Consider the following 24,726-nt stretch of genomic DNA (forward strand, 5'->3'; position numbering starts at 1 on the left):
CCATCTTAGGTTGAAGATAGGATGTTTTCTTCTGTAGGACCAATTTTATAAATAGGTTCAATTTTTACAAGCTCATATAAAAATTCCAAAGTTACAATATTGTGAAAGTTGAAAGATGTGTGTCTAATTTCAGTCTTTTGCTGGTTCATACACAGTTTCCCCACACTCACTTATGAAATAAGGCTATTTTTTTTCAAACTATGATAATCAGAATTTTAAAGAGAACCACCTTAAATCTGTAGGTTAATTTTTGCTAATATAGCCATTTTGCTATTGTAGCTAGTACAGTATTGTTCCTAGGATTTATTTTTTCATTTATTTTTAAGTTATTTCAAATATAATGTTTTTCCTAATTTATCTCTCTGAGATTATGTTGTTGTTATGATGACTACTTTTCATAATGATTTTATATCATTCAACTTATTGTATAGTTTTATTATATCTAAGAGTTTGTTAGTAGAGTCTATAAGTAGATTCTCTGAAGAACAGAATCATATCTGCAGATAGGCAGGCAAAGTTTGACTTCTTAAGAATTTTTATGCATTTAATGTCTTTCTCCTTTCTAATTGTTATAGCTAAGACTTTGAATACTGTATTGAATAAGAGAGGACAGGGTTAAGAGAGAAGATTTCCAGTTACAGAAGAATAAAGTTAGATACAAGTCATTTAGCTTATGTTGAAATGGATTGCACACTTTAACTTAAACCTGAAATGCTGAAACTGACTGCTGGAGGAAAACATAGGGTATACTTTTCAAGACATTTGGGTAGGCAAGGATTTTCTGGACAGAGTCCTAAATAGCATTAAGAACTAGACCCAGTATTAATAGATGTGACCACAGAACAAAAAAATGAAAACAAAACATCAGTAGAAGAAAGAACCCACAGAATAGGAGAAAAAAAATAATACTCCAGACAAAGGGCTAATGTTTAGAATTTTCAAATGGCATAAATTAAACACCAAGAAAATAAAAAATGCCAGTTAACAATTGGACTTATGAAATGAGTTGACAGTTTTCAAAAGAAAAAACACAAATGGCCAATAAATTTTAAAGTGTTCAATATTCCTAGAGATCAAAGAAGTCCATATTTAAATTACTTTGAGCTATCTCCTTACTCCAGTAAGAATGACTGTCATTAAGAAGTCTAACAACAGATGTTAGGAGGATGTTTGAAAGACCAGCCTTTATTAACTGCTGGTGGAAGTGCAAATTAATACAGCTACTATGGAAATCAATTTGGAGGCCCTACAAAAAATTAAAAATAAAATACCATATGACCTAGATATTTATTTCCTAGGACGTACGCATAGAAGTACATAGCCTACTGTAGAAATATCTGCACATCTATATTTATTGCTCCTGTACTTACAGTAGCAATAAAATGAAACCAAACTACATATAGATAATGAAAATGTGAAAGTTTACAGAGAAAATAGATTGTTATTCAGTGTTAAAGAGAAATGAAATTTGCAGGAAACTGGATGATCTTAGAATATTTCACATTAAGTGAGGACACCCAAATTCAGAAAGGAAACAAACATGATCCTAGCCTATATTGCACATATTTATATGTAAGTAGCCGTAAGTATAGGTGGTCTTGTTTGCTTGCTGTTGCTTGTGGTAAATATGATGACCAAAAGCAACTGGGAAAGAATTATTTCAGCATTCACTCAGGTTGTATATAATTGATAGTAGTCAGAGCAGTGCCGAAACCATGGAGAAGTAGCACAAATAATAAAAACCCAGAGGCAAATAGATATTGGTGTTCAAGATGAAGATCAAAGAAACAAAGCGGCCAAGCCACCGGAGAGTTCTCACCTCTACCAATGCTCAGACCAAAGGGGAAATCCACTGAACCTCAGATTGCATCTCCACACTGAACTGCTCCTCATCAAATCTCAGACTGTATCTGCAAGCGCACTGAGCTCTTTATGTTCTCTCTAGTGCTGGGATTAAAGGTGTGAGCTCTGTTTCTCGTTTCTCCTTTAGACTAATTCACTCTAATGTAGCCCAGGGTGGCCTTGAGCTCAGAGATCCATCTGTCTCTGTCTCCTGTGTCCTGAGATTACAGGAGTGTGCCACCACTGCCCAGCTTCTATAGCTGTGACTAGCTTTGCACTCTGATTTCCAGGCAAGCTTTATTAGATCATAAACAATATATCACCACATGGAGGAAAGTTGCTTATTTGCTCTTTGGCTTATGTTCCACGCCATCTTACATAGTTCACACCACTTGCCTAGGTATAGACTGCTCACAGTAGGCCAGGCCCTCCTATCTCAATTAGCAAATAAGAAAATGCCCTACATACATGCACACAGGCCGCTGTGATAGCAATAGTTCTTGGGTTGAGATTTCCTCATCTTAGGTGACATAGGTTGTGTCAAGTTGAAAATAAAAGACAACCAGGACAGTTCATCCTTTGTTAAGTTGACAAACACATCACCAATAAATCTTACCCTTATCCTTCTTATGTGGCCCCAGGATCTCATATTAACACAATGATATTAAAATGTAATACAACTTTAGAAGTTCCACCATTTAGAAAAATTCAGTGCTTTAAAAATTTGTTGTCTTGTTAAAAGTCCACAGTCCCTCAATTGTGGACTTGTACAAACTTTAAAAAAAGTCACACTTGTTATTCTAAAAGGGACATAGCAGGACATAGGGAAAAATTAGATCAAACAAAACCAAATCCCAGCAATGTAAATCCAAATTCTCTAGCTCAATGTCTTGAGTCATCTAAAACACATACATCTTGTCTTGTAGCCTCAGGACACATCTGCTTCATACTTGCCACTGTCCTTGGTGGCATCCCATGGTCCTGACATCGCCAGTGTTCTGGCTTCTCCAGTGGAGCACCCTAACATTTTACCTCTTCAGAGATACTGATGCTGCCACATAGTGCTAGCCCTCAGCCCCTCTCCATAATACCACACTTACCTCTCATACCTCCAATACCAGTATCAGGTGTATGACTTACACATTACCAACTTAAGATGCAATTTTGTAACCCTCTCAGACTGTAGCTTCTGTTTCTGACCCTGACAAAGTATTTCCCAGACATTTCACATCAACGATACTGACCCTCCTATTAACCATAGCTGATTTTTTCAGACCCAGCAGACTAGTATCCTTTATCCTAATAAAGCACAGGTATCAGTTCAGTTCCTGTTATGAAAGGTTATTTTTCAGCATCAATTGACCAGAAACCACAGATTCTTAAAACAAAGTATCTCACAAACATCCCTGTAGAGACTTAGCTTTCCTCTGAAACTTCATAGTCAGCCATCCATTGTCTGCATTTCCCCAAGATTAGGATCTTCCAAGATCTCACACCCTAGCCCTTTAAGTTCTGCAAAACCCTCCCATAGCCCTCTATCACAGCAACCATTCTGGTACCAATTTCTGTATTAGTTACTTTTTTCTGATGCTGTGATAAAACAGTCTGACTGAAAACAGCCTAAAGAAGTTTGCCTTGGACTGTCCAGTTTATGGATTAACCTAACTGGGGTGGCATGGGATTGAGTGGGCATAAACTCTGATAGAGATGTACCAATAGCTCCCTGGTAACTCCTTATATACAACCGCATGAGGCAGAGGAAATGTGTGAGAGTCTCTGATAATAGGGTTCCCCCAGGCTCCCACAAACACGATTGGAGATGGATAATAGTTTAGATGACCTCTGTACTATCTGTCTCACTGACACCACACCAGATCCTCCCCCAGGCCCTTAAGATAACCTATCTTTAAAATCCATATTCGTGGGAGAAATGCCATATACTTTGACAAGAGTTCTGATGTAATTATGTGTCCTTGTGCACAAGGGATTTTATTACACTAGGAAACAAGATTCAATTCTTGGTGTTGGTTCAGACTTCTAGATTCTGATACCATGCAGTTCATTTTATTTATATTTAGGTACAGTACAATTTGGAAAAAAAAAAAAAAGTTTCCTGCAATAACAGATTTCTGGCAGGTACTACTTGTTCTCATCACCTTGATAGGTTTAACTTTGTTGAACTTGTCTTAAATGTTATTTTAAAAGGTGTTGTACATGTTTTTTAGTATAGGCTTGTTCCCCCACTGTGGTTTTCAAATTGAAATTCTTTGGCAGGGCATCTGGACTTTTACAGGTTTAGAGCTTTTGTGATCATAGCTATAATAGGCATTCTTGTAGCCATGGAACTGTGTACTTGCATTTTTACTTTTCTTACAGTGGAATTGCTAGATCGTAAGCTAGAGATATCTTTAGTTTGTAAATAGATGAGATTTCAGATTTTTTTTTAAAAGGTATGGCTTTTACACAAGCACACTCAGTCTACAAGTTCAGGATGATGTACGTACTTAAGCAATGGGTTTTGGGTTTGTTACATCTTAATATACTTTTACTTACATAATCTCACTTGTTTTTGACTAAATTTTCATTTTATATTGAGTATTTCTAGTAGGTAGACTCTCAAAATATCATTATATTAACTATAGCAATGGTTTGCTGACATCTAAACTAATTCACATTACAAAATAGTTGGTTTTTTTTATAATAATGTTTTTTAGTTTAAATCTGAAACAAGCTTGTTTTAATATGTCAACTCCAGTTCCCTCACCCTCCCCTCCTTCCCTGTCCCCTCCCATCCCCTTTCTCCTCCCCAGGGAGGGTGATCTTAAAAGTCTGTCATATCATTTGGAGCAGGGCCTAGGCCCTCCCCCCTGTTTCTAGGCTGACATAGCATTTGTAAGGAGTAGAGTTTTTCCTCCCGCCGCTGGTCTGGTCCCGCCACCATGCCAGCCCCAAATAATAGACAGAGACTCTGTATTTGATACAATGCTGTTGGCCCGGTTACTTGTTTCTTATCTGCTAGCTCTGTCTTAATCATTAGCCCATTTATATGTATTTCCACGTGGTCTTACCAGGGAGAGGCAGCTGGCAGTTCTATCTTCTCTAGACTCTCCATCTTGGCTCCACCTTACTCCTTCCTCTTTCCCCTCCTTGTCTCCTAGTCCCTCCTAGCGTCCTTTCCTATTGGCCAACAGTGCTTTTATTCATTAACCAGTATGAGAAACATATATACATAATGACATCTCCCATCATCTCCTCTTTTCTATCTAAATAAAAAGAAGGGTTTTAACTTTAACATAGCAAAATATATAACACAACAGTTATCAAGTAAGAATCATAGTTAACAATATTTAGTCCATTAACATTTAGCAAGATTAAAATAAACTATTCTATCATCTATCCTATATTTGTGAGTCTAAAGTCCTATATGTATCTTATCTTTAAGCCTAACTAAGGAAAACTATAACCATAACTATCTGTCTTCAACTCCTTCAAAGACCACAGAAGGACAATATATAAACTCTAGAAATGACAGAGACATCTCACCTTGTCAGTCACCTGAAGTTCTATAATCTTCCATCTTCAGCCCATAGGTCATAGTGTGTCTGTCAGACTCTTCAGCAAAGCAGGAAAGTTTAAACTGTGTTCTTGTATTGGCAGTTTGTCAGTCATTTTTCTCTGTGTCCTGCAGACTGTCTGGCAGAATCTTCCATGAAGCAAGAACTCTGTAGCAATGTCCATCTTGAATCAGCAGTCACTTTCCTGTGGGTCCTGCATGTCCAGTTTTACAGCACAAAGTCAAACAGTCCATACATGAGCAATATCTTGTCCAAATGGCTAGTCTTGCCATATTGGGAGCAAACTTCATAACGCGTTTCTTCAATGTCCATCTTCCTTTCTGACGCAGGTGGTGTTGCCAGGAGCATTTATGTCTCATTGTCAAGAAAAACCCTAAACCATTTTAAATGCCATATTCTGTAGGTCTTTGAAAGGTTTGAAGAATGCCTATTTATCTTAAATATATCTCTATATATCTAGAAAACCTAACACTATAAATTTTGACTATTAATAGGTAACTATCTATAATCTGTACTAAATTATACATTACATTTCTAAATGAGCTATATAAACACAATACCTAAACAAGAGGAGAAATATACATATCACCTTATTGACCTTAAATTGTATCAATAAATGAAAATCCATTCCAACACAAAGTATTCATATCTATACCATAATTCCCTTTTTACCTTTAAAAAGATATTGGTTGTGGTCATTAACCATTTATAACTAACCCCATTTAAATGAAAACAAACATTTATAAACAATATTTGGGAATTTGGGCATCGTTCTTTCCAAACTACTTCCTGCTGGTAAAGGGCGCTGTCATGGGGGGATCCTAAGAAGACGCAGAAATCCTGGTTGTAGTCTGCAAGGCTGCTTTGTCCAAGCTGTTTTGAATGTTGGATCACCAGGTACTCTGTTTCAGGGGGCCTGGCTTGATCAAACCACATTAGTCTGGAAGGAATCCACAGCCTTTTATTTTCTGTGGAAACAGAAATAGAAATCCTTTTCCCCAGTAACTTGTCCTTAGACTTAAATTTTTGAGTGAAAGCATTTTTAAAATATATAAATTGAATTAATCCAGCAGCATTTCCTTTAACAGTTTTTGTTTCCTCAGCAGTCAAACAATACAAAGACAATATAATACCATCCAGTATACAAATTCTCTCCATCTGTGGCTTTTTTATTATTCTGTTTCTTTTCTATTTTTTGCGACAGGGATTCTCTGTGTATCTCTTATCTGTCCTGGAATTTACTCTGCATACCAGGTCTACTTTTAAATCACAAGATCTGCTTGCCTCTGTCTGGGATTAAAGGCGTGTGCCACCAACACCCAGCTATTATCTGTCTTTTTAAAACCATTTTTTTATTCTCTCCCAACCCTACATATTTTTTAAAACACACTGTAAACCTTTAGAGGTTTTTCTTAATATGAATCTGTCTTTACTGTAAATCTCTATCTTTTTCTGGCCACGAGTCTTTTATCTGGTAAACAACAACATTGCTAAAATGAAATTCTTTGTTGTTTCTGCCACGGTTTATAAAAGATGGCGGTGGCTATTTTACCGCCAGCACTGAAAGCTGTGTTCACTGCCTTGATCTGCATGCTGCTTGCTTGGAGATGTGGTCACTGCCATTGCCAGCTCTGATACACACCAATAAATTGTTAGCAGTGCTTTTTTTTTAAAGCCATGCAGTTTTTTGCCGCTTATGCTGAGTCAGGAATCTTCCCTTAAAGGAGCCGTGGAAATTTTTGCTTGTCTCACACAAAACAGAATCCAACCGAGAAAAATGCTGCTACCAAGAAACCTTGCTTGTCACTGTTCTTTTGTTTTTAAAACCCTGTTTAAAGCTTTTGTTAAATTTTAAGTGGAAGTTCTTATTAGCCACGTGGGCACCATTTGTAAGGAGTAGAGTTTTTCCTCCCGCCGCTGGTCTGGTCCCGCCACCATGCCAGCCCCAAATAATAGACAGAGACTCTGTATTTGATACAATGCTGTTGGCCCGGTTACTTGTTTCTTATCTGCTAGCTCTGTCTTAATCATTAGCCCATTTATATGTATTTCCACGTGGTCTTACCAGGGAGAGGCAGCTGGCAGTTCTATCTTCTCTAGACTCTCCATCTTGGCTCCACCTTACTCCTTCCTCTTTCCCCTCCTTGTCTCCTAGTCCCTCCTAGTGTCCTTTCCTATTGGCCAACAGTGCTTTATTCATTAACCAGTATGAGAAACATATATACATAATGACATCTCCCATCACATAGCATCTCTCTATGTGGAATATGCTCCCATACTCCATTCGTACACTAAGGATAAATACTGATCCACTACCAGAGGTTCCATACACTGCCCAGTCCTCTTAACACCCATGTTCAGGGGGTCTGGGTCAGTTCTATGCTGGTTTCCCAGCTTTCAGACTAGGGTGCATGAGCTCCCCCTTGTTCAGGCCAGCTGTTTCTGTGAGTTTCTCCAGCCTGGTCTTGACCACTTTGCTCATCACTCCTCTGTCTCTACAACTGGATTCCAGGAAATTTGGCTCAGTGTTTAGCTGTGTGTGTCTGCTTCTGCTTCCATCAGCTACTGGATGAAGGCTCTAGGATGGCATATAAGGTGGTCATCAATCTCATTATCAGGGAAGGGCATTTAAGGTAGGCAGCCTCTCCACTATTGCTTGGATTGTTAGTTGGGGTCATCCTTGCAGATCTCTGGACATTTCCCTAATGCCAGATTTCTCTTTAAACCTATATTGGCTCCCTGGTATCTCTTTTCTTGCTCTCCTCTGTTCTTTCCTTGACTCAATCTTGCTGCTCTCTCATGTCCTCCTCTCCCCTTCCTATTCTTCCCTTCTCTTTCTCATACCTCCCTCTCCCCTCCCCCTGTGCTCCAAATTTCCTCAGGAGATCTTGTACTTTTACACTTCTCTGGGGAAACATGTATGTCCCTCCTAGGGTCCTACTTATACTCTAGCTTTTCTGGCGGTGTGAACTGTAGGCTGGTAATCTTTTGGTCTGTGACTAAAATCCATATATGAGTGATTACATACCATGTGTGTCTTTTTGTGATTGGGTTACCTCACTTAGGATGGTTTCTTCAAGTTCCATTGTTTTTGTTTTCCACTCTGAATAGTACTCCATTGTGTAAATGTACCACATCTTCTTTAGTTAAGGAGCATGTAGGTTGCTTCCAGGTTCTTGCTATTACAAATAATGCTGCTATGAACATAGCTGAACAGATGTCCTTATTGTATGAATGTGCATCTTTTGGATATAAGCCTCAGAGTGGAATTGCTGGATCTTGAGATAGACTGATTCCCATTTTCCTGAGGAACCAACATACTAATTTTTGAAATGGCTATACCAGTTTGCACTCCCACCAGCAGTGGAGGAGAGTTCCCCTTTCTTCACATCCTCTCCAGCATAAACTGTCTTTCCTGTTTTTGATTTTAGCCATTCTGACAGGAATAAAATGGTCTCTCAGAGTTGTTTTGATTTGCATTTCCCTGATGGCTAAGAATATTGAGTACTTTCTTAAGTGTCTTTCAGCCATTTTAGATTCATCTACTGAGAATTTTCCATTTAGTTCTATACCCTAATTTTTAATTGGATCATTTGTTGTTTTGGTAACTAGCTTCTTGAGTTCTTTGTATATTTTGGAAATTACCCCACTGTCACACATGGGGCTGGTGAAGACCTTTTCCCATTCCTTTTTTGTCTTGTTGACTGTGTCCTTTGCATTACAGGAGCTTTTCAATTTCTAGTGTTCCCATTATTAATTGTTTTCAGTGTCTGTGCTATTGGAGTTATGTTCAGGATGCAGTCTCCTGTACCAGTTTGTTCAAGGGTACCTCCCACTTTCTCCTCTAAGAGGTTCAGTGTGGCTGGGTTTATGTTGAGGTCTTTGATCCATTTGAACTTAAGTTTTATGCATGCATATAGATGTGGATCTATCTGCAGTCTTCTATAAGTCAGTATCGAGTTATACCAGACCATTTGTTGAACATGCTTTCTTTTTTTTCCATTGTATAATTTTAGTTTCTTTGTCAAAAACCAGGTGTTTGTAGGTGTGTGTGTTAATATCAGGGTTTTCAATTCATTTTCATTGGTCTACCTATCTGTTTTTTGCACCAATACAAAGCTGTTTTCAGGACTGTAGCTGTATAATAGAGTTTGAAATCATGGATGGTGATGCCCCCCCCCCCCGGAAGTTCCTGTACTGTATAGGGTTATTTGGGCTATCCTGGGTCTTTTGTTTTTCCATATAAAGTTGAGGATTGTTCTTTCAAGGTCTGTGAAGAATTGTGCTGGGATTTTGATGGGCATTGCATTGAATCTGTAGATGGCTTTTGGCAAGATTGCCATTTTTACTATGTTGATCCTACCTATCCAAGAGCATGGGAAATCTTTCCATTTTCTGGTATCTTCTTGAACTTCTTTCATTAAAGACTAAAAGTTCTTATTATATAGAACTTTCACTTGTTCGGTTAGCAAGACCCCAAGATATTTTATGTTGTTTGTGGCTATTGTAAAAGCCACAATTCTCTGATTTCTTTCTCAGCCCCTTTATCGTCTGTACTGATTTTTTTTTAAAGTTAATATTGTATCCTGCCACTTTGCTGAAAGTATTTATCAGCTGTAGGAGTTCCCTGGTAGAGTTTTTCAGGTCAGTTCTGTAAACTATCGTATCATCTGCAAATACTGAGAATTTGACTTCTTCCTTTTAAATTTGTATCCTCTTGATCTCCTTTTGTTTTCTTATTGCTCTAGCTAGAAGTCCAAGTACGGTATTGAAGAGTTATAGAGAGAGTGGATAGCCTTGTATTGTTCATGATTTTAGAGTAATCACATTGAATTTCTCTCCAGTTAGTGTGATGTTGGCTGTTGATTTACTATATATTGTTTTTATTATATTTAGGTATGTTTCTATTATCCTTGATCTCTCCAATACCTTAATCATGAAGAGGTACTAGATTTTGTCAAATCTTTTTTGGAATCTAGTGAAATGATCATGAGGTTTTTGTTTTTCAGTTTGTTTATATGGTAGATCAGATTGATGGATTTTCATATATTGAACCATCTCTGCATCACTGGGATGAAGCCTACTTGGTCATGGTGGATGATTTCTATGATTTGTTCTTAGATTCGATTTGCCAGTATTTTATTAAGTATTTTTGCATCAGTGTTCATGAGGGATATTGGAGTGTAGTTCTCTTTCTTAGTTGTATCTTTATGTGGCTTGGGTACTAAGGTAATTGTAGCCTTGTAAAAAGAATTTGGTAATGAACCTTCTGTTTCTATTGTGTGAAACAATTTGAGGAGTATTGATATTAGCTCTTTCTTGAATTTCTGGTAGAATTCTGCACTGAAGCCATCTGGCCCTGGGCTTTTTTAGGTTGGGAGGCTTTTGTTTACTGCTTCTATTTCATTAGGGTCTATTATAGGTCTATTAAATTGCTTTTCTGTTCTTGATTTAAAGTTGGTAAGTGATACCTATCCAGAAATTTGGCCATTTCCTTTGAATTTTTGAATTTCGTAGAGTACAGGTTTTCAAAGTATGACCTGAAAATTCTCTGGATTTCCTCAGTGTCTGCTTTTATGTCCCTCTTTTCATTCTAATTTTGTTGATTTGCATGTTCTCTCTCTGCTTTTTTGGTTAGTTTGGAAAATGGTTTGCCTATCTATTGATTTTCTCAAAAACCCAACTCTTTGTTACATTGATTCTTTATTTTGTTTTCCTAGTTTCTACTTTGTTTTCAGCTCTCAAACTGATTCTTTCCTGGCATCTACTCCTCCTGGGTGAGTTTGCTTCTTTTTGTTCTAATGTGACTATTCTACAGTTTCTTCATGTGGGCACTTAGTGCTATGAACTTATTACTGCTTTCAAAGTGTCACATAAGTTTGGGTATGTTGTGTCTTCATTCTCACTGAATTCTAGGAAGTTTTTAATTTCTTTATTTAGTTCTTCCTTTATCCAGGAATGGTGCAATTGGACATTGTTCAGTTTCCATGAGTTTTATTGTTTCTGAAATTTGTGTTGTTGTTGAATTCCAACCTTAAAACATGGTGGTCTGATAAGATACAGGATGTTATTCCAATTTTTTTTTTTTTGTACCTATTGAGGTTTGCTATATTGCTGAGTATGTGGTTAATTTTAGAGAAGGTTCCATGTGGCGCTGAGAAGGTATATTTTTTTTGTGTTTGGATGGAATTTTCTATAAATGTCTGTTAAACCCAATTGGGTCATAACTTCTGTTCGTTCCTTTGTTTCTTTGTTAAGCTTCTGTCTGGTGTTGAGAGAGGGGTATTGAAATCTGTCACTATAAGTGTGTGAGACTTTTGAAAGGAAAATACTCAGCTTTATATGAAAAAACAAGAGACCCAAGATAGTCAAAACAACACTGTACAATAAAAGAACTTAAGGAGGCATCACCATCCCTGACTTTAAGCTGTACTATAGAGCTATAGTCCTGAAAACAGATTGGAATTAACACAAAAATAGACTGGTAGAACAATGGAATAGAAAGAAAATTCTGATATTAACTCACACACCTACATATACCTGATTTTGACAAAACAGCTAAAAGTATACAATGGAAAGAGGAAAGCATCTTCAACAAATTGTGCTGGCTCAACTGGATGATGGTATGTAGAAGACTTCACTTAGACACATGTCTGTATCCATGCACAAAACTCAAGTCCAAATGGATCAAAAACCTCAACATCAATCCAGTCACACTGAACCTCTTAGAGAAGAGAAAGTGAGAGGTACCCTTGAACAAATTGGTACAGGAGACTGTTTCCTGAATATAGCACTGGTAGCACAGACACTGAGATTGACGATTCATAAATGGGACCTCCTCAAACTTAGAAGCTTCTGTAAGGCAAAGGAGACAAGTAACAAGACCAAACGGCAGCCCACAGATTGGGAAAAGATCTTCACCAATCCTACATTTGACAGAGGGCTGATCTCCAAAATATACAAAGAACTCAAGAAACTAGTCACCAAAACATAAAATAACCCTATTTTAAAAATGGGGTACTGAACTGAAGAGGGAATTCTCAATAGAGGAAATCAAAAAGGCTGAAAGACACTTAAGAAAGTGCTCAACATCCTTAGCTATCAGGGAAATACAAATCAAAACAACTTTGAGATACCATCTTACTCCTGCCAGAATGGCTAAAATTAGAAACACCATTGACAACCTATGCTGGAGAGGATGTGGAGAAAGGGGAACATTCCTCCACTGCTGGTGGGAGTACAAACTTATACAGCCATTTTGGAGATCAGTATGGCAGTTCTTCAGGAAAATAGCAATCTGTCTACCACAGGACCCAGCAATTCTGCTCTTAGGCATATACCCAAATGATCCACATCCATGCAACAAGGACATCTGTTCAACTATGTTCATAGCAGCATTATTTTTTGTAATAGCCAGAACCTGGAAGCAACCTAGATGCCCCTCAACTGAAGAATGGATAAAGAAGATGTGGCACATTACACAATGGAATAGTACTCAGCAGAGAAAACCAATGGAATCTTCAAATTTGCAGGCAAATGGATGGAATTTGAAGAAACCATCCTGGTGAAGTAACCCAGCCACAAAAAGAAGAACATGGTATGTACTCACTTATATATGGATTTTAGACATAGAGCAAAGGATCACCAGCCTATAATTCACACAGCCAGAGAAACAAAGATACAAGGAAGAACCTAAGCGATTGCTACAAGGTCCCTCACAGAATTGGAAAGGAACAAGATCTCCTGAGCATATTGGGAGTGGGGGGAGCAGTGAGTAGAGAGGAAGTTAGGAGAAAGAGAAGGGAAGAAGAGGAAAGTATTTGGGACTAGGAAGATTGAGTCAGGTGAGGAATAGATGGAGAGAGAGACAGAGAGAGAGAGATTCCAATAAAGAGGGAGCCAGTATAGGTTTGAAGAGAAATCTGACTCTAGAGAAATGTCCAGAGACCTATAAGGATGACCCCAACTAACAATCTGAGCAACAGTGGAAAGACTACTATAAATGTCCTTCCCTGATGATGACATTGATGACTAACTTATCTACCATCATAGAGCCTTCACCTTATAGCTGATGGAAACAGAAGCAGACACCCACAGCTAAACAGTGAGCCGAACTGGAATCCATATGCAGAGAGAGAGGATAAGACCAGGCTACAGAAACCCACAGAGACAGCTGACCTGAACAAGGGGGAGCTAATGGGCCCCCAGACTGATAGCTGAGAAACCAGCATTGAACCTACTCAGACCCCCTGAACATGTGTCTTAGTTAAAATGCCTGGGCAGTCTAAAGGATCTCTGACAGTGGGACCAGGATGTATCCCTGGTGCACAAAAGAACTTTGGGAGCACATTCCCCATGGAGGGTTACTCTCTTAACATAAGAGGCAGGAGAGAGGGCCTAGTCCTTACTCCAAATGATTTGACAGATTATATTGATCCCTCTTGGAAGGCATTACCCTTCCTCTGTAGTGGGCGGCCGGGCAGTGGGAATGGGATGGGAGGGTAGTCAGGGGGCATGCATGGGAGGAGTGGAGGGAGAGGGAATTGGGATCGATATGTTAAATAAGAAAAATTTAAAAAAAGTGTGTGAGATTTTATGTGCAATTTGAGTTTTAGTAATTTTTTATTTTTTTACAAATGTGGCTGCCCTTGTATTTGGGGCATAGATGTTTAGAACTGAGACTTCATCTTGATTAATTTCTCATGTGATGAATAAAAGAAATGGCATTCTACATCTCTTTTGATTGATTTTAGCTTAAAATCTAATGCTTTCGATATTAGGATTGCTAAACCCGCTTGTTTCTTGGGTCCATGTGGTTCTTTTCCCAACCCTTAACTCTAAGGTGACTTATGTCTTTGAAGTTGTGGTGCATTTCCTATATGCAGCAGAAGGATGGGATCTGTCTTTCTGTCTTCTTATCAATTCTTTGTCTTTATAGATGAGTCAAGATTATTAATATTGAGTGATTTTAATGTCCATTGATTATTATTGTTAACGCTTGCTTTTTTGTCTTTTTTTTTTTTTTTTTTTTTTTTTTTTGATTATTTGTTGTTTGTGGTATTATATATGGATTTCCCATTTCCTGCCATTTTTCTTTTGGCTCTTGGCAAAGTGGAATTGTCTATTGCCTATGTTTTTGTGAGTGTTGTTAACTTCCTGGGGTTGGAGTTTTCCTTTCAAAACTTTCTGTAGAGGTCGATTAGTTGATAAGTATTGTTTACATCTGGTTTTGTCGTGGAATATCTTGATTTCTCCATCTCTAGTGATTGAAAGCTTTGCTGGGTATAGTAGTCTAAGCTGGTCTCTTAGTGTTGGTAAAATATCTATCCTGGACTCTCTGGCCTTCAGAGTTTCCATGGAAAAGTCAGGTGTAATTCTAATAGGTTTGCCTTTATATTACTTGTTACTTGGATGTTTTACTTTGTGGCTCTTAATATTCTTTCTTTATTCTGTATGTTTGGTGTTTTGCTTTGGGGGGGTGGGTTATGTGGTCCACTCTGGTGCTATATAAGCTTCTTGTGCTTTCATTGGCATGTCTTTCTTTAAGTTGGAAAAGTTTTCTTTTATGATATTGTTGTATATGTTTTCTGCACCCAGCTGGGTAGCCTGCATGAGACTAAACTATGCCCTCTGAATGTGAGTGACAGGTGTATGGCTTGGTCTGTTTTTGTGGCCCCTGGCTGTGAGACCAGGATTTATCCCTGGTGCATAATCTGGCTTTTTGGAGCCCATTCCCCCTGGATGCCTGCTCAGCCTTGATGCAGTAAGAATGTTCTTGGTCCTGCCTCAATTTGATCAGCCAAGCTTTGTTGACTCCCCATGGGAGGCCTCACCCTTTCTGAGGAGTGGATGGGGGGGGTGGAGTAGGAGTGGGAGGAGGGGAAGGAGGAGGAACTGTGGTTGGTATATAAAATGAATAAAAAAATTAAAATAAAAGTAATATATCACTGAAGGGCTCAGGCCCGAACCCCCTGCTTTGGCAGCCATGACAGGCTGCAGAAAAGACCCAGAAAGACAAAGGCCCCTGACTCAGCAACAAGTACTGAGCTCCAGGCCTTTCCTGACCTTGCCCTAGTCGCTAGGAAGCTAAATACTCTCAATGTGGCAAGGAACCAATCAGAAGTTAGCTGGCAGACTTTAGTTGCATTTTACTGACAACAATGGAATGTAAAGCTTAGTAAGTACCCTGTGAGGGCTTCTAGGAATAGTGACCTTCCTGCAGCTGCAGTTGACCATTCAACATAGGACAAGCCCCAAGGTACTGAGACTGTTGCTGTGCAACTAGCTGGCCCCAGACACTCCCCTTGCTCTACCCTAATATATGCCCTGTTGGAGGTCCTTCACCAGCTATGTTGGATGAATGGGGGATTTTATGAGTTAACTCATAAAATTAAGTATTCCTTGCTTTTATATCTGATCGGGTCTCTTGGTGATGGGTTCAGAGTTTGGGCACAACAATCACAATATTTTTTGAGAAATGTTTTCTTTTCTAAAAGAAACATATAAATTAATATTTTAAAATAAATCATGGCTTATTTAGTGAAGTGTAAAGAAATGCAAAGCTTGGTTGGAGATAAATTCGGGGCAGAGCACTTACCTAGCATGTGCTATGTCTTCGATTTAATTCCCTAGCACAAGAAAAAAAAAACAAGTTAAACGGCAATAACAAAAAAGCATTTTCATACTTTTGTAGTAATCAGGTCTGTAAAGCTTAGTAAATTGCTAATGCTTAAAGGTAATCTAGTCCCATTTTAAATACCATTGTGTTTAATTTCACTTTGTAGCAATGAAAGAATAATTTTAGTGAAATTATAGGTATATGTTCAATGTATTATAGATAAATAAACATCAATAAGTTTATTCATATACACAGCACTTTGTGTGATTTCTGTTCATATGCATAACATGCATCATGTGGTTACTTAAAGACCATTGTTGATAAGGTGTAGACTAGTGACAAAGATCATGCTAATGCTAATTGGGATATGGAAATGTGCAGCAGGGAACACTGAGTCTGTAGGTCCACATTCTGGGTGAGGTAAGACAGCTTCAAGGCCTGAGCGGAATGTGTTTTGAGTGGAAACTCCTCTGCTGTGTGTAGAACACATGAACTCATGAACTTCACAGCTTCTTTCTTTTCACAGAGCTCCTTGGTAGATGTGCATAGTCAGTTCTTGGCAGCATTGGAGTCGCTGAAGGCATTCTGGGATGTCATGGATGAAATTGATGAGAAGACCTGGGTGTTGGAACCAGAAAAACCTCCCAGGAGTGCAACAGCACGCAGGATTGCATTAGGTAGGGAAGGAAGAGGAGAATGTTTTCAGGTGTCTGATTTTATTTTATATGATTTGCAAAACTGGGTTTGAAAATGGCAGTTAAAATCTTAGATGAAACTTCCTCATATGGAGTCAGATATTGAAACTGTTGGAAATAAAACCTGATTTTTATTACTACATAGTTAAATGAAAATGTTTTAGGTGGAAAGGGCAAGTACTAAGGTGTTTCAAAAGGTGATGATCCAATGGAAGCCACATTCAGATAGTGTTTTAATTAATGTTAGCACAGAAATTGTGGGGGACGTAATTCAAAATGCGTGCTACGTAGAACAGAAGCCTGTGTTAGAAGTAGTGAAGTCTTAATCTTCTGTGGAAGCCAAGATCTGACAATACTTTCTGACAGAAAGTAGAGGGAAGGACACTGAGTTGGGTCCTGCTGCTGAGAATAGAGGTAAGGCTCCAAGTTGATGGTTACATCCTTTACTGAAAGTACAGGGGCATGTGTACAGTTCCCATAGTCTGCAGCCTCATCAGATGGCGGTTTGTTTATCAGCAAACAAAACAAAGCCGGTTTTAGAGTTCAACCTTTGTAAAGATTTTAGATTTTTAAACTATTATTTCTCACCACATTATGATAATATCTGCTTATAGTCCTCCCATTTAATATTTTTCTCTTTTTGTTTTAGTCTTGTTTGTAAATGGAATGCTTAATTGGTATAAGTAATAAAAACCCAGAGTCAGATATAGAGGGAAATACTAAGAGATCAGAGAGAAGGAGCAAGGCACAGCACACCTTACCTCCTTGGAGTCTCAGCAAACAAGAGAGGGAGTTTCTGTTTCTCCCTGCTTATATCCTATTTCACCCAGTTACCTCACTTCCTGCCTGTCTATACAGACCTCCAGAACTCTATGGTTAGCTAGTGACAAGCTCCATTCTCTGACCTTCAGACAGGCTTTATTTGTACTAGCAGTATATCACCACACTTGTTAAATGCTACTGTAAAGGATATATTCCAATAGACAATTCGAAACAGTTATGTGAATCTGACTGAAGTCAGTGAGAAGCTTCTATACTTTCTATATAGTGTAATAGGAGGGCAGGGCTGCAGAGTATAGTAACTGCAGAAATTTACTAGCAGCATTGTTACTTTCCTGTTTGAGAAAGTCTATTAGTATTTAATTTTGGATAATCAATTATATGTGTCATGGTTTATTATCATCACAGCCCCATTAAAATAATTATCCTTGAGCCATGCTTTCTGTTAGAGTTCTTATAGTGCAGCTCATATACTCAAGTTGTATTCATGGTCTATGTTTACTTTTAGCTCTACCTCCTGCTTCAGGCAATGACCTGCTATCTTCAGGCCAACCTTTGAGGTGAAAGCTGTGTTCCTATGGCCATTGCCTAAGGGACAGCACTGTCTGGTCTATAGAAGACAGCATTGCCCTAGGCTACTGAAAAGTGTGTGCTGTACTGACAAATGGAATGGGCAATTTTAATTTTTCTCATTGAATGGCTATATCATATATTACTTTTTTACTCTGACAATTTTTTTTGCCAGATTTATGTATTTAAATTTAATATTGCCAACTTTAGCAAAAAGTTTATAGAATTTATCATGTCCCTTTTGTTATGAGTCCAAATTGACCTTGGCACATGCCTTCACCAGCAAGTAGACAGCTCTGTGACATTAGTGCATGCTCAGTAGTTAACCCTGTAAAAGGATCTAGTGCTAAGTGAAGTCATTTTTCTTAGCTTCAAGGGCATTAAGTAAGAAAAACATTTGTTGAATTAAACATTTGTTAACTTACAAGGAAAAGTCTCAGCTTTTTGTAAAGCATAAATATTCAGAAGGTTTTTATGTAAGTTTTCTTGGACATGTTAGTTTTTACCAGTTGTAACACTAGTTTTTATTTTTGACCATGATCATAAGAAATATTAAATTTGTAAAGAAAGTTATGAAAGGTAATTTAGCTCATTACTTAAGTATATGATTTTTTATATATTCAAGTCCTTTATAATTTAACTGAAAATGTTTATTAAACTTTATTGGAACCTAATTACAAGAATACCAGTTTAAGTTAATAATATAAATTTTGGTCTTGTCTTTTGAAACTTGGAAACTTGAGGTTCCTGAATCTTTAATGATAATCATAATTTCAAGAACACTTCTCAGTGTTAAACAATGATATGTTTACCTCTACCGAACACTAAAAAATAAAAATAAAAAACCATTTGGCTAGCTGTTCTGAAGAATAAAATAAGTGTCCAGATCAGCATGCTCCGAGTTTCTATTGGCTTGCTTGATGTGCTGCCTGCATCTAAAAGCTTTCTTTCATTTCAGGGAATAATGTTTCCATCAACATAGAGGTAGACCCCCGGCACCCTACCATGCTTCCTGAGTTTTGCTTTCTTGGAGCTGACCATGGTATGAGATCTTAAAGTTACAGATCTGGAACAGAGTCATAAAATCCCATCTAACATTGTTACAATTGTTTAAAATGCGTTTCTCATTCTGAACTGTGCTTTATAACTAGATTATTAAGATTTTAAGCCTAAGAGCTAAACAAATACTGTAATAGTGCTATCTTTTCAAAAAAAGGGTAACCAAGCCTAAATTATTAACTCTTTCCCTCTTTTTAATATTCAAAGTGATAAAACCCCTGGGAATCAAGCTGAGTGGGAATATACATTTATGGTAGGTACCTTGACAATGTAAATTGGTGTCATTCTATGGTTTAACACACTTTATAGAAAATTTTTTCTCTGTGTTTTCAGGGATCCAGAAAATAATCTGTTACAAAATTTGAAAGATGTTTTAGAAATTGATTTTCCAGCTCGTACTGTTTTGGAAGAATCTGTAAGTTTAATTAATGGCTTTAATAGTTTCTATTTTGTGAATAATAAAATTTAAGTCCTCTCAGGAAAACTAGGCTGAAAAAGAAAAAAAAAAATGGAGAAATGTTGAAACGATCTGTTACAAGTAACGTTTTTCTCAATGAACTTGCTACCTCTGCTAGGTGGTAAGCAGCCTTGGCATCAATGAATTTGCTACCTCAGCTAGGCAAGTTACTTGAGTTTTGTTCACCATCTTCAGCAGCAAGTGGTTAATGAGAGCTACACTTATGAAAACTACAAAGGAAAGAAGAGACACTAATGAGATGTTTGAGGTTTTTTTTTTTTGTACTGTCTGCTTATGGATGACTACAGTAAAATTTTAAGTTTGTGAAGGACAGCAGTAGTTTTTCAACAGTGAGAAGCACCATTAGTACTGTAAAGATAATGAAGGCAGGGTTGACTGTGGACTGAACCATTGCTGTTAACACTAAATGATAGTGTCAGTTTTTTTGTTTTTTTTTTTTTTGTTGTTGTTGTTGTTGTTTTGTTGTAGAATTGTGCAATTTGGTGTTCACTAGCGATGTCAGATCTGTCTTTGTTTATGCAAAGACAAGATTATATATGTAGAATAACTGCTAAGCAAAAATTTTGCCTACCAAAAAAATATCTGTGTATTTAAGTGCAAAAGGGAACACTATGCAAATGGCTAGGTGTTATAATCTGCTTATATGTTCTTCAATACAGAAGTTTACTTTATAAAACAGATAAAAAATAAATATTAAGTAGTAATATTCATTCTTCCTAATTGTACCATATGCACGTTTAAGAGTATACTAACTAAAAGTTTTCTTTTGAAGGACTTTAGCATGGACTGTGGAATCTGTTATGCCCATCACCTTAATGGTGCCATTCCTGATCAAGTATGTGATAACCCTCAGTGTGGACAGCCTTTCCATCAAATATGCTTATATGAGGTAAAACCAGCAGTCATGTACATATGAAATATAGTATATAAATTCTGTTTGCTGAAGTATTTCCCTCCTTTGCAACAAACACCAATTACTAGTTAATTTTACATTCTCACAGCTTCATTTCCTCATCTTGGATACTATTGGGTGTGTCTGAGAGTCCCAGGGAGAAAAAAAATCTATAACACGAATCTATAACTCGCGAATAGCATATTGACACATAATAAATTGGTGGTAGGTATAACTGAAATCTTCCTAGTCTGCCACCACTATGTAAATTCTCTAGATCTGCCAGATGAGGGAGATGGTAGGAATGGAGTAAGGCAATCAGTAAGTAAGTAGTACATACTACTTTATAGGCTGCCTGTGAGTATAGAATAATGCAATAACTCTCTTTTGAGTATTCAAAGGTTTTTGTGACCTGAGTATCTCTCGGCTTTTTATTTAGCTTTTCCACAAGAATTGCACTTTCATCCTCAGGCATTTAATTCCTGTACTCTCCTGTTGGGACACAGGTCTTATGACTGTCTCTACACAAAGTACCTAACAGAGGGAAAGTGCCATTAGTTTCAGTCTTTCTCTTTGGACATAGGTCTAATAGTTGGTGTCATTTACCCTTTCTTAATGGGAAACTTAGCGACAGTCATTTTATCATAGACAATCATAAAATAACATGTCTACTCAGAAAATTCTAATGGAATCTGTACTTTCTTTTTGTAATAGTGAATGTTCACTTTAATTTTTCAAAACTGTTGCCTCTTGCTTATAATCAGTGTAGTGAAAACTAACCCATTGTTGAATCAAGATCAGAATCTCAAAATCCTAAGATATGCTTTCCAGATTAGTTATTGGTATGTGGTTAACTGGCTTAGGTGTGTGACCCACAGGAAATGTGGGGGTCTCTGTGTGTCTGTTTTGCATGTAACATGTGTAATTGTTAGCCATACCCTAAAGGGCCCATAATTTGCTTTTACACTAGAAGTCAATATCCCAAATCTTAATACTGATTTCCCAGTTATTCAATATTATAATAATTGGGCATGGGCTCAGACAAGGTTTCCCTTTCATAAAACAGTGCATGTGTGCACTGACACTGTCCTTCACTTTCTTCCATGCAGTGGCTGAGGGGGCTGAGCACCAGCAGACAGAGCTTCAATATCCTCTTTGGTGAATGTCCCTATTGCAGTAAGGTAAACCAGTTGTCAATCACATTTTTATCAAGTGTGTCTCCCTCTAAGGACTGTTAGAGAAATTAGATATGTAGTACCTTAAGATTGTCTAAAAGCTTTTAAAATGTGTTGTTCTTTATTTAATGAAACTATGGTAGTTTCCTATGAGAGAAGCTAGCCTTATACATATCTTAATTTTCAAATTCTCTTTGATTAAAAAGATTTATGTCTCCTGGATTTCATGGTAGTCTTCAGAAAAGTATTTCAAAAGTGTATGGTGAAAGAATTTCTAATAAAATGCCAATAGTAAATTAAAATATTTTAATTCTTAAGAGTATGCCCAAAATTATGGTAAAATATATTCTCTCGCTCTCTTTTTTTAAAGCCAATCACCTTGAGAATGTCTATGAGAAAATCGTGAAGAATGAGACACACCTGTCAAGAGAAGGAATCCTTATAAATTGTTAAAAAAAAATCAACAAACTGATTTCTTTGATGACTTCAGAGAAAATATAAAGCGAGACAAACTAGTATCAACAGGCACAATATAGTGAGTCCATAGTTATATACATCTGCCTTCATGTTTTCACTCAGGGTCACTGGGAAAGCTGAAGACCAAAGTCTTGGAGGAGTTCCCAACTCTGTGACACCCACATCACTGGTGGAAGTATATCTGTACTGAGGTGGACACCTTGGCTTCCTGATTGTATCTCTGCTGATGGGATCCAGATAGGGCTTACAATGCGAAGCTTGGAAACCCATATAGTTGGGTGTCTGTTGAAGACTGTGCATGCCACTCTGAAAATCTGAATACTCATATGTATTTCTTCTCCTCAAGTTTTCCTGTGAAAGAAATGTATTTTGTTAGATTTGAGTTATCCAGGCATTTATTGTGTACTCTGTAACAATGCCAAATAAAACATAGCAAGCAAGTCTGGGCACTGAAATGGCTTTTGACACTTGGCACATCATGACAGTGCAGAGAGATTTTGCAGGGATGTGGCTCCACAGCACTCTAGCAGGTAGATTGTGTCTCATGTCTTGAAACAGAAACAGTTGAACTCCTGTTGACTGCTCATTACTTAACCTGATGGAGGTCCATGATTGCTCTGTTTCTGCTTTAGCCTGGTGATATCTGCCTCACCCTCTCCTACCACAGTTACTGAGTAATTTAAAAGAGACAGCTTCGTTGTTAAGAAAGCGTGAACTTCATCTTCTTCACTGTTAGCTTCATTTGTCATGCTGCATCCTCAGAACTGCCACTTTTCAAGCAGCCATTCTTCACCCCCTCCCCCACGTGAGGTCCAAAAGGATTACATGAGTTATGGGTAGGCCAGGCACAATGGTGCATGCCTATAATCCCAGAACTTGAGAAGATTTCTGAGTTTGAGGCCAATCTGCTTTACATGGAATTCTAGGTCAGCCAGAGCTACGCAGTCTCAAACAATGCCACAAATCAAGCAAAACCCAAAACCAAACAAAAGATATACTTAGGAGAAGTGTTTTCTTATTAAATAGAAGCCAGTTATTGTTTGAGATTCAGATGAGAATAGCTTTTTACTGACACTTTTAGTTACTAAAAGAAAATAAGTGATTTTTTTTTTCTAGGATAACAAATCATTCTCATGTAAAGGGAAAAAGACACTACCAAATAAATTTCCAAGGAACTATTTCCAGGTACCATTGTGAAGTTGGTTATATACCTAGTCAGGAACAAAATTACACCACTAAATTTTTAAGAGGGAAATTCTGTGACTTTTATCGTGTGTCAGTGACAAGTAATGATATCACATAGGGAGATAGTGTATTGGTTGAGAAGGCAGGCTATGATATAACCTTACAAATTTTCTTCATGAAAAACTTGCATGTTTTACTAATAGTTTCATTGGGACACACCCTCATCCATTTGTCTATGTTTCATCTATGGTTGTTTTTTGCACTCGAATAGCACACATGAATAGTTCTGCTAAAAATGATGGGTTATAAAGCTAGAAATATTTTCAACCTGGACACTTGAGAAAAAATGTTGCTGGGCTGGTGTTTGCTTAAGTAAAGAGTTTGCTTTAAGTACATGTGAATTCCTGAACTGACCCTTGGCACTGATGAGGTGTTTACTGATATCTGCATAAGAAACTGTTTTCCATACATGAGAAGGTCAGTAGGTCAATTCCTCTTCTCTGTGATAAAATACTCTGACAAAACTACTTAAAGGAGAAGGGCTTATTTTGGCTTACAGTTCCAGCATAAAGGGCCCTTCACAGAGGTAGGCAGAGAAGGCATAGTGGCAAGAGCAGGAATCTGGCTAGTGACAGATCCTCCACACAGCAGAGCAGAGGGTAAACAGAACAGATAAGCTGAAGGTTTCAGTCTTCCTCTAGTAACTCACTTCCTCCAGGAAGACTCCATCTCCTTAAGTATCCACAAGCTTCCCAAACTACCATCAACTGGGAACCAAGAAGACATTTCCTCCTACCAGACCACACAGAAGGCAAAGAGATGATTGTATTAAAATATAGCTCGCTCTTTCTCAGGTTGGGATGTGTTGTGGCTGCAACTCTGTTATCCAAAAACACTAGCACAGCTTGTTTACATGTATAACTAGGGCTTAAGGCAATGTAGTAATCTACTGGGTCTCAACTTAGAGTTATGCTAACCACAGAAGAAAACAATTTCTGGAACCATTTGGGTTGCTACAACTGGGAGGAAGGACTATTAGCATCTAGTAGATACATACCAAGAATGATGGTAAATATCCTACAAACATACATGTCCATCATCCTTAGCAAATAGCTAAACCCTAAATGCCAATAGTAGTGCTTCAAGAAGACCATCTTTAGAGCAGTTATTAACCTGAAGTGTACATTACAGAGAGCTGTGAAAATACCAATGCCATTTCTTCTGTTCAAGCATGCATAATGGGTATCATACAACCTCTTGCTATTAAGCTGATGAAATGGACACAAAACAATAAATCAGACAAAAGTATATAACGCCACTTTAAAAGTATCTCAAACTAACAAGGAATACACAAGGAAAGACAACAGCCTAGACTTCCGA

At 37.7% G+C, this 24,726-nt stretch overlaps 2 protein-coding genes across 3 annotated transcripts in view; one reads left to right on the forward strand and one right to left on the reverse strand.

Moving 5' to 3' along the window:
• Fancl (FA complementation group L) overlaps positions 1 to 22,236 on the forward strand; it is an 88,438-nt gene extending 66,202 nt beyond the window's left edge. For both annotated transcript variants that reach the window (XM_051200516.1, XM_051200517.1), the window contains exons 8-14: positions 16,562 to 16,712; positions 19,039 to 19,122; positions 19,347 to 19,392; positions 19,473 to 19,554; positions 20,390 to 20,506; positions 21,619 to 21,690; positions 22,055 to 22,236. In XM_051200516.1, coding sequence (XP_051056473.1) covers positions 16,562 to 16,712; positions 19,039 to 19,122; positions 19,347 to 19,392; positions 19,473 to 19,554; positions 20,390 to 20,506; positions 21,619 to 21,690; positions 22,055 to 22,090 — 588 coding nt within the window. In that variant the 3' untranslated portion in view covers positions 22,091 to 22,236. The remainder of the gene's footprint in view (positions 1 to 16,561; positions 16,713 to 19,038; positions 19,123 to 19,346; positions 19,393 to 19,472; positions 19,555 to 20,389; positions 20,507 to 21,618; positions 21,691 to 22,054) is intronic.
• The window catches only part of Vrk2 (VRK serine/threonine kinase 2), a 100,112-nt gene continuing 97,516 nt past the window's right edge, over positions 22,131 to 24,726 (reverse strand). The window contains exon 13 of the mRNA XM_051200515.1: positions 22,131 to 22,512. Within this exon, the coding sequence (XP_051056472.1) occupies positions 22,171 to 22,512 (342 nt within the window). The 3' untranslated portion in view covers positions 22,131 to 22,170. The remainder of the gene's footprint in view (positions 22,513 to 24,726) is intronic.

This window comes from Phodopus roborovskii, unplaced genomic scaffold (genome assembly GCF_943737965.1).
Source record: "Phodopus roborovskii unplaced genomic scaffold, PHOROB, whole genome shotgun sequence".
Classification (NCBI taxonomy): Eukaryota; Metazoa; Chordata; class Mammalia; order Rodentia; family Cricetidae; genus Phodopus; species Phodopus roborovskii.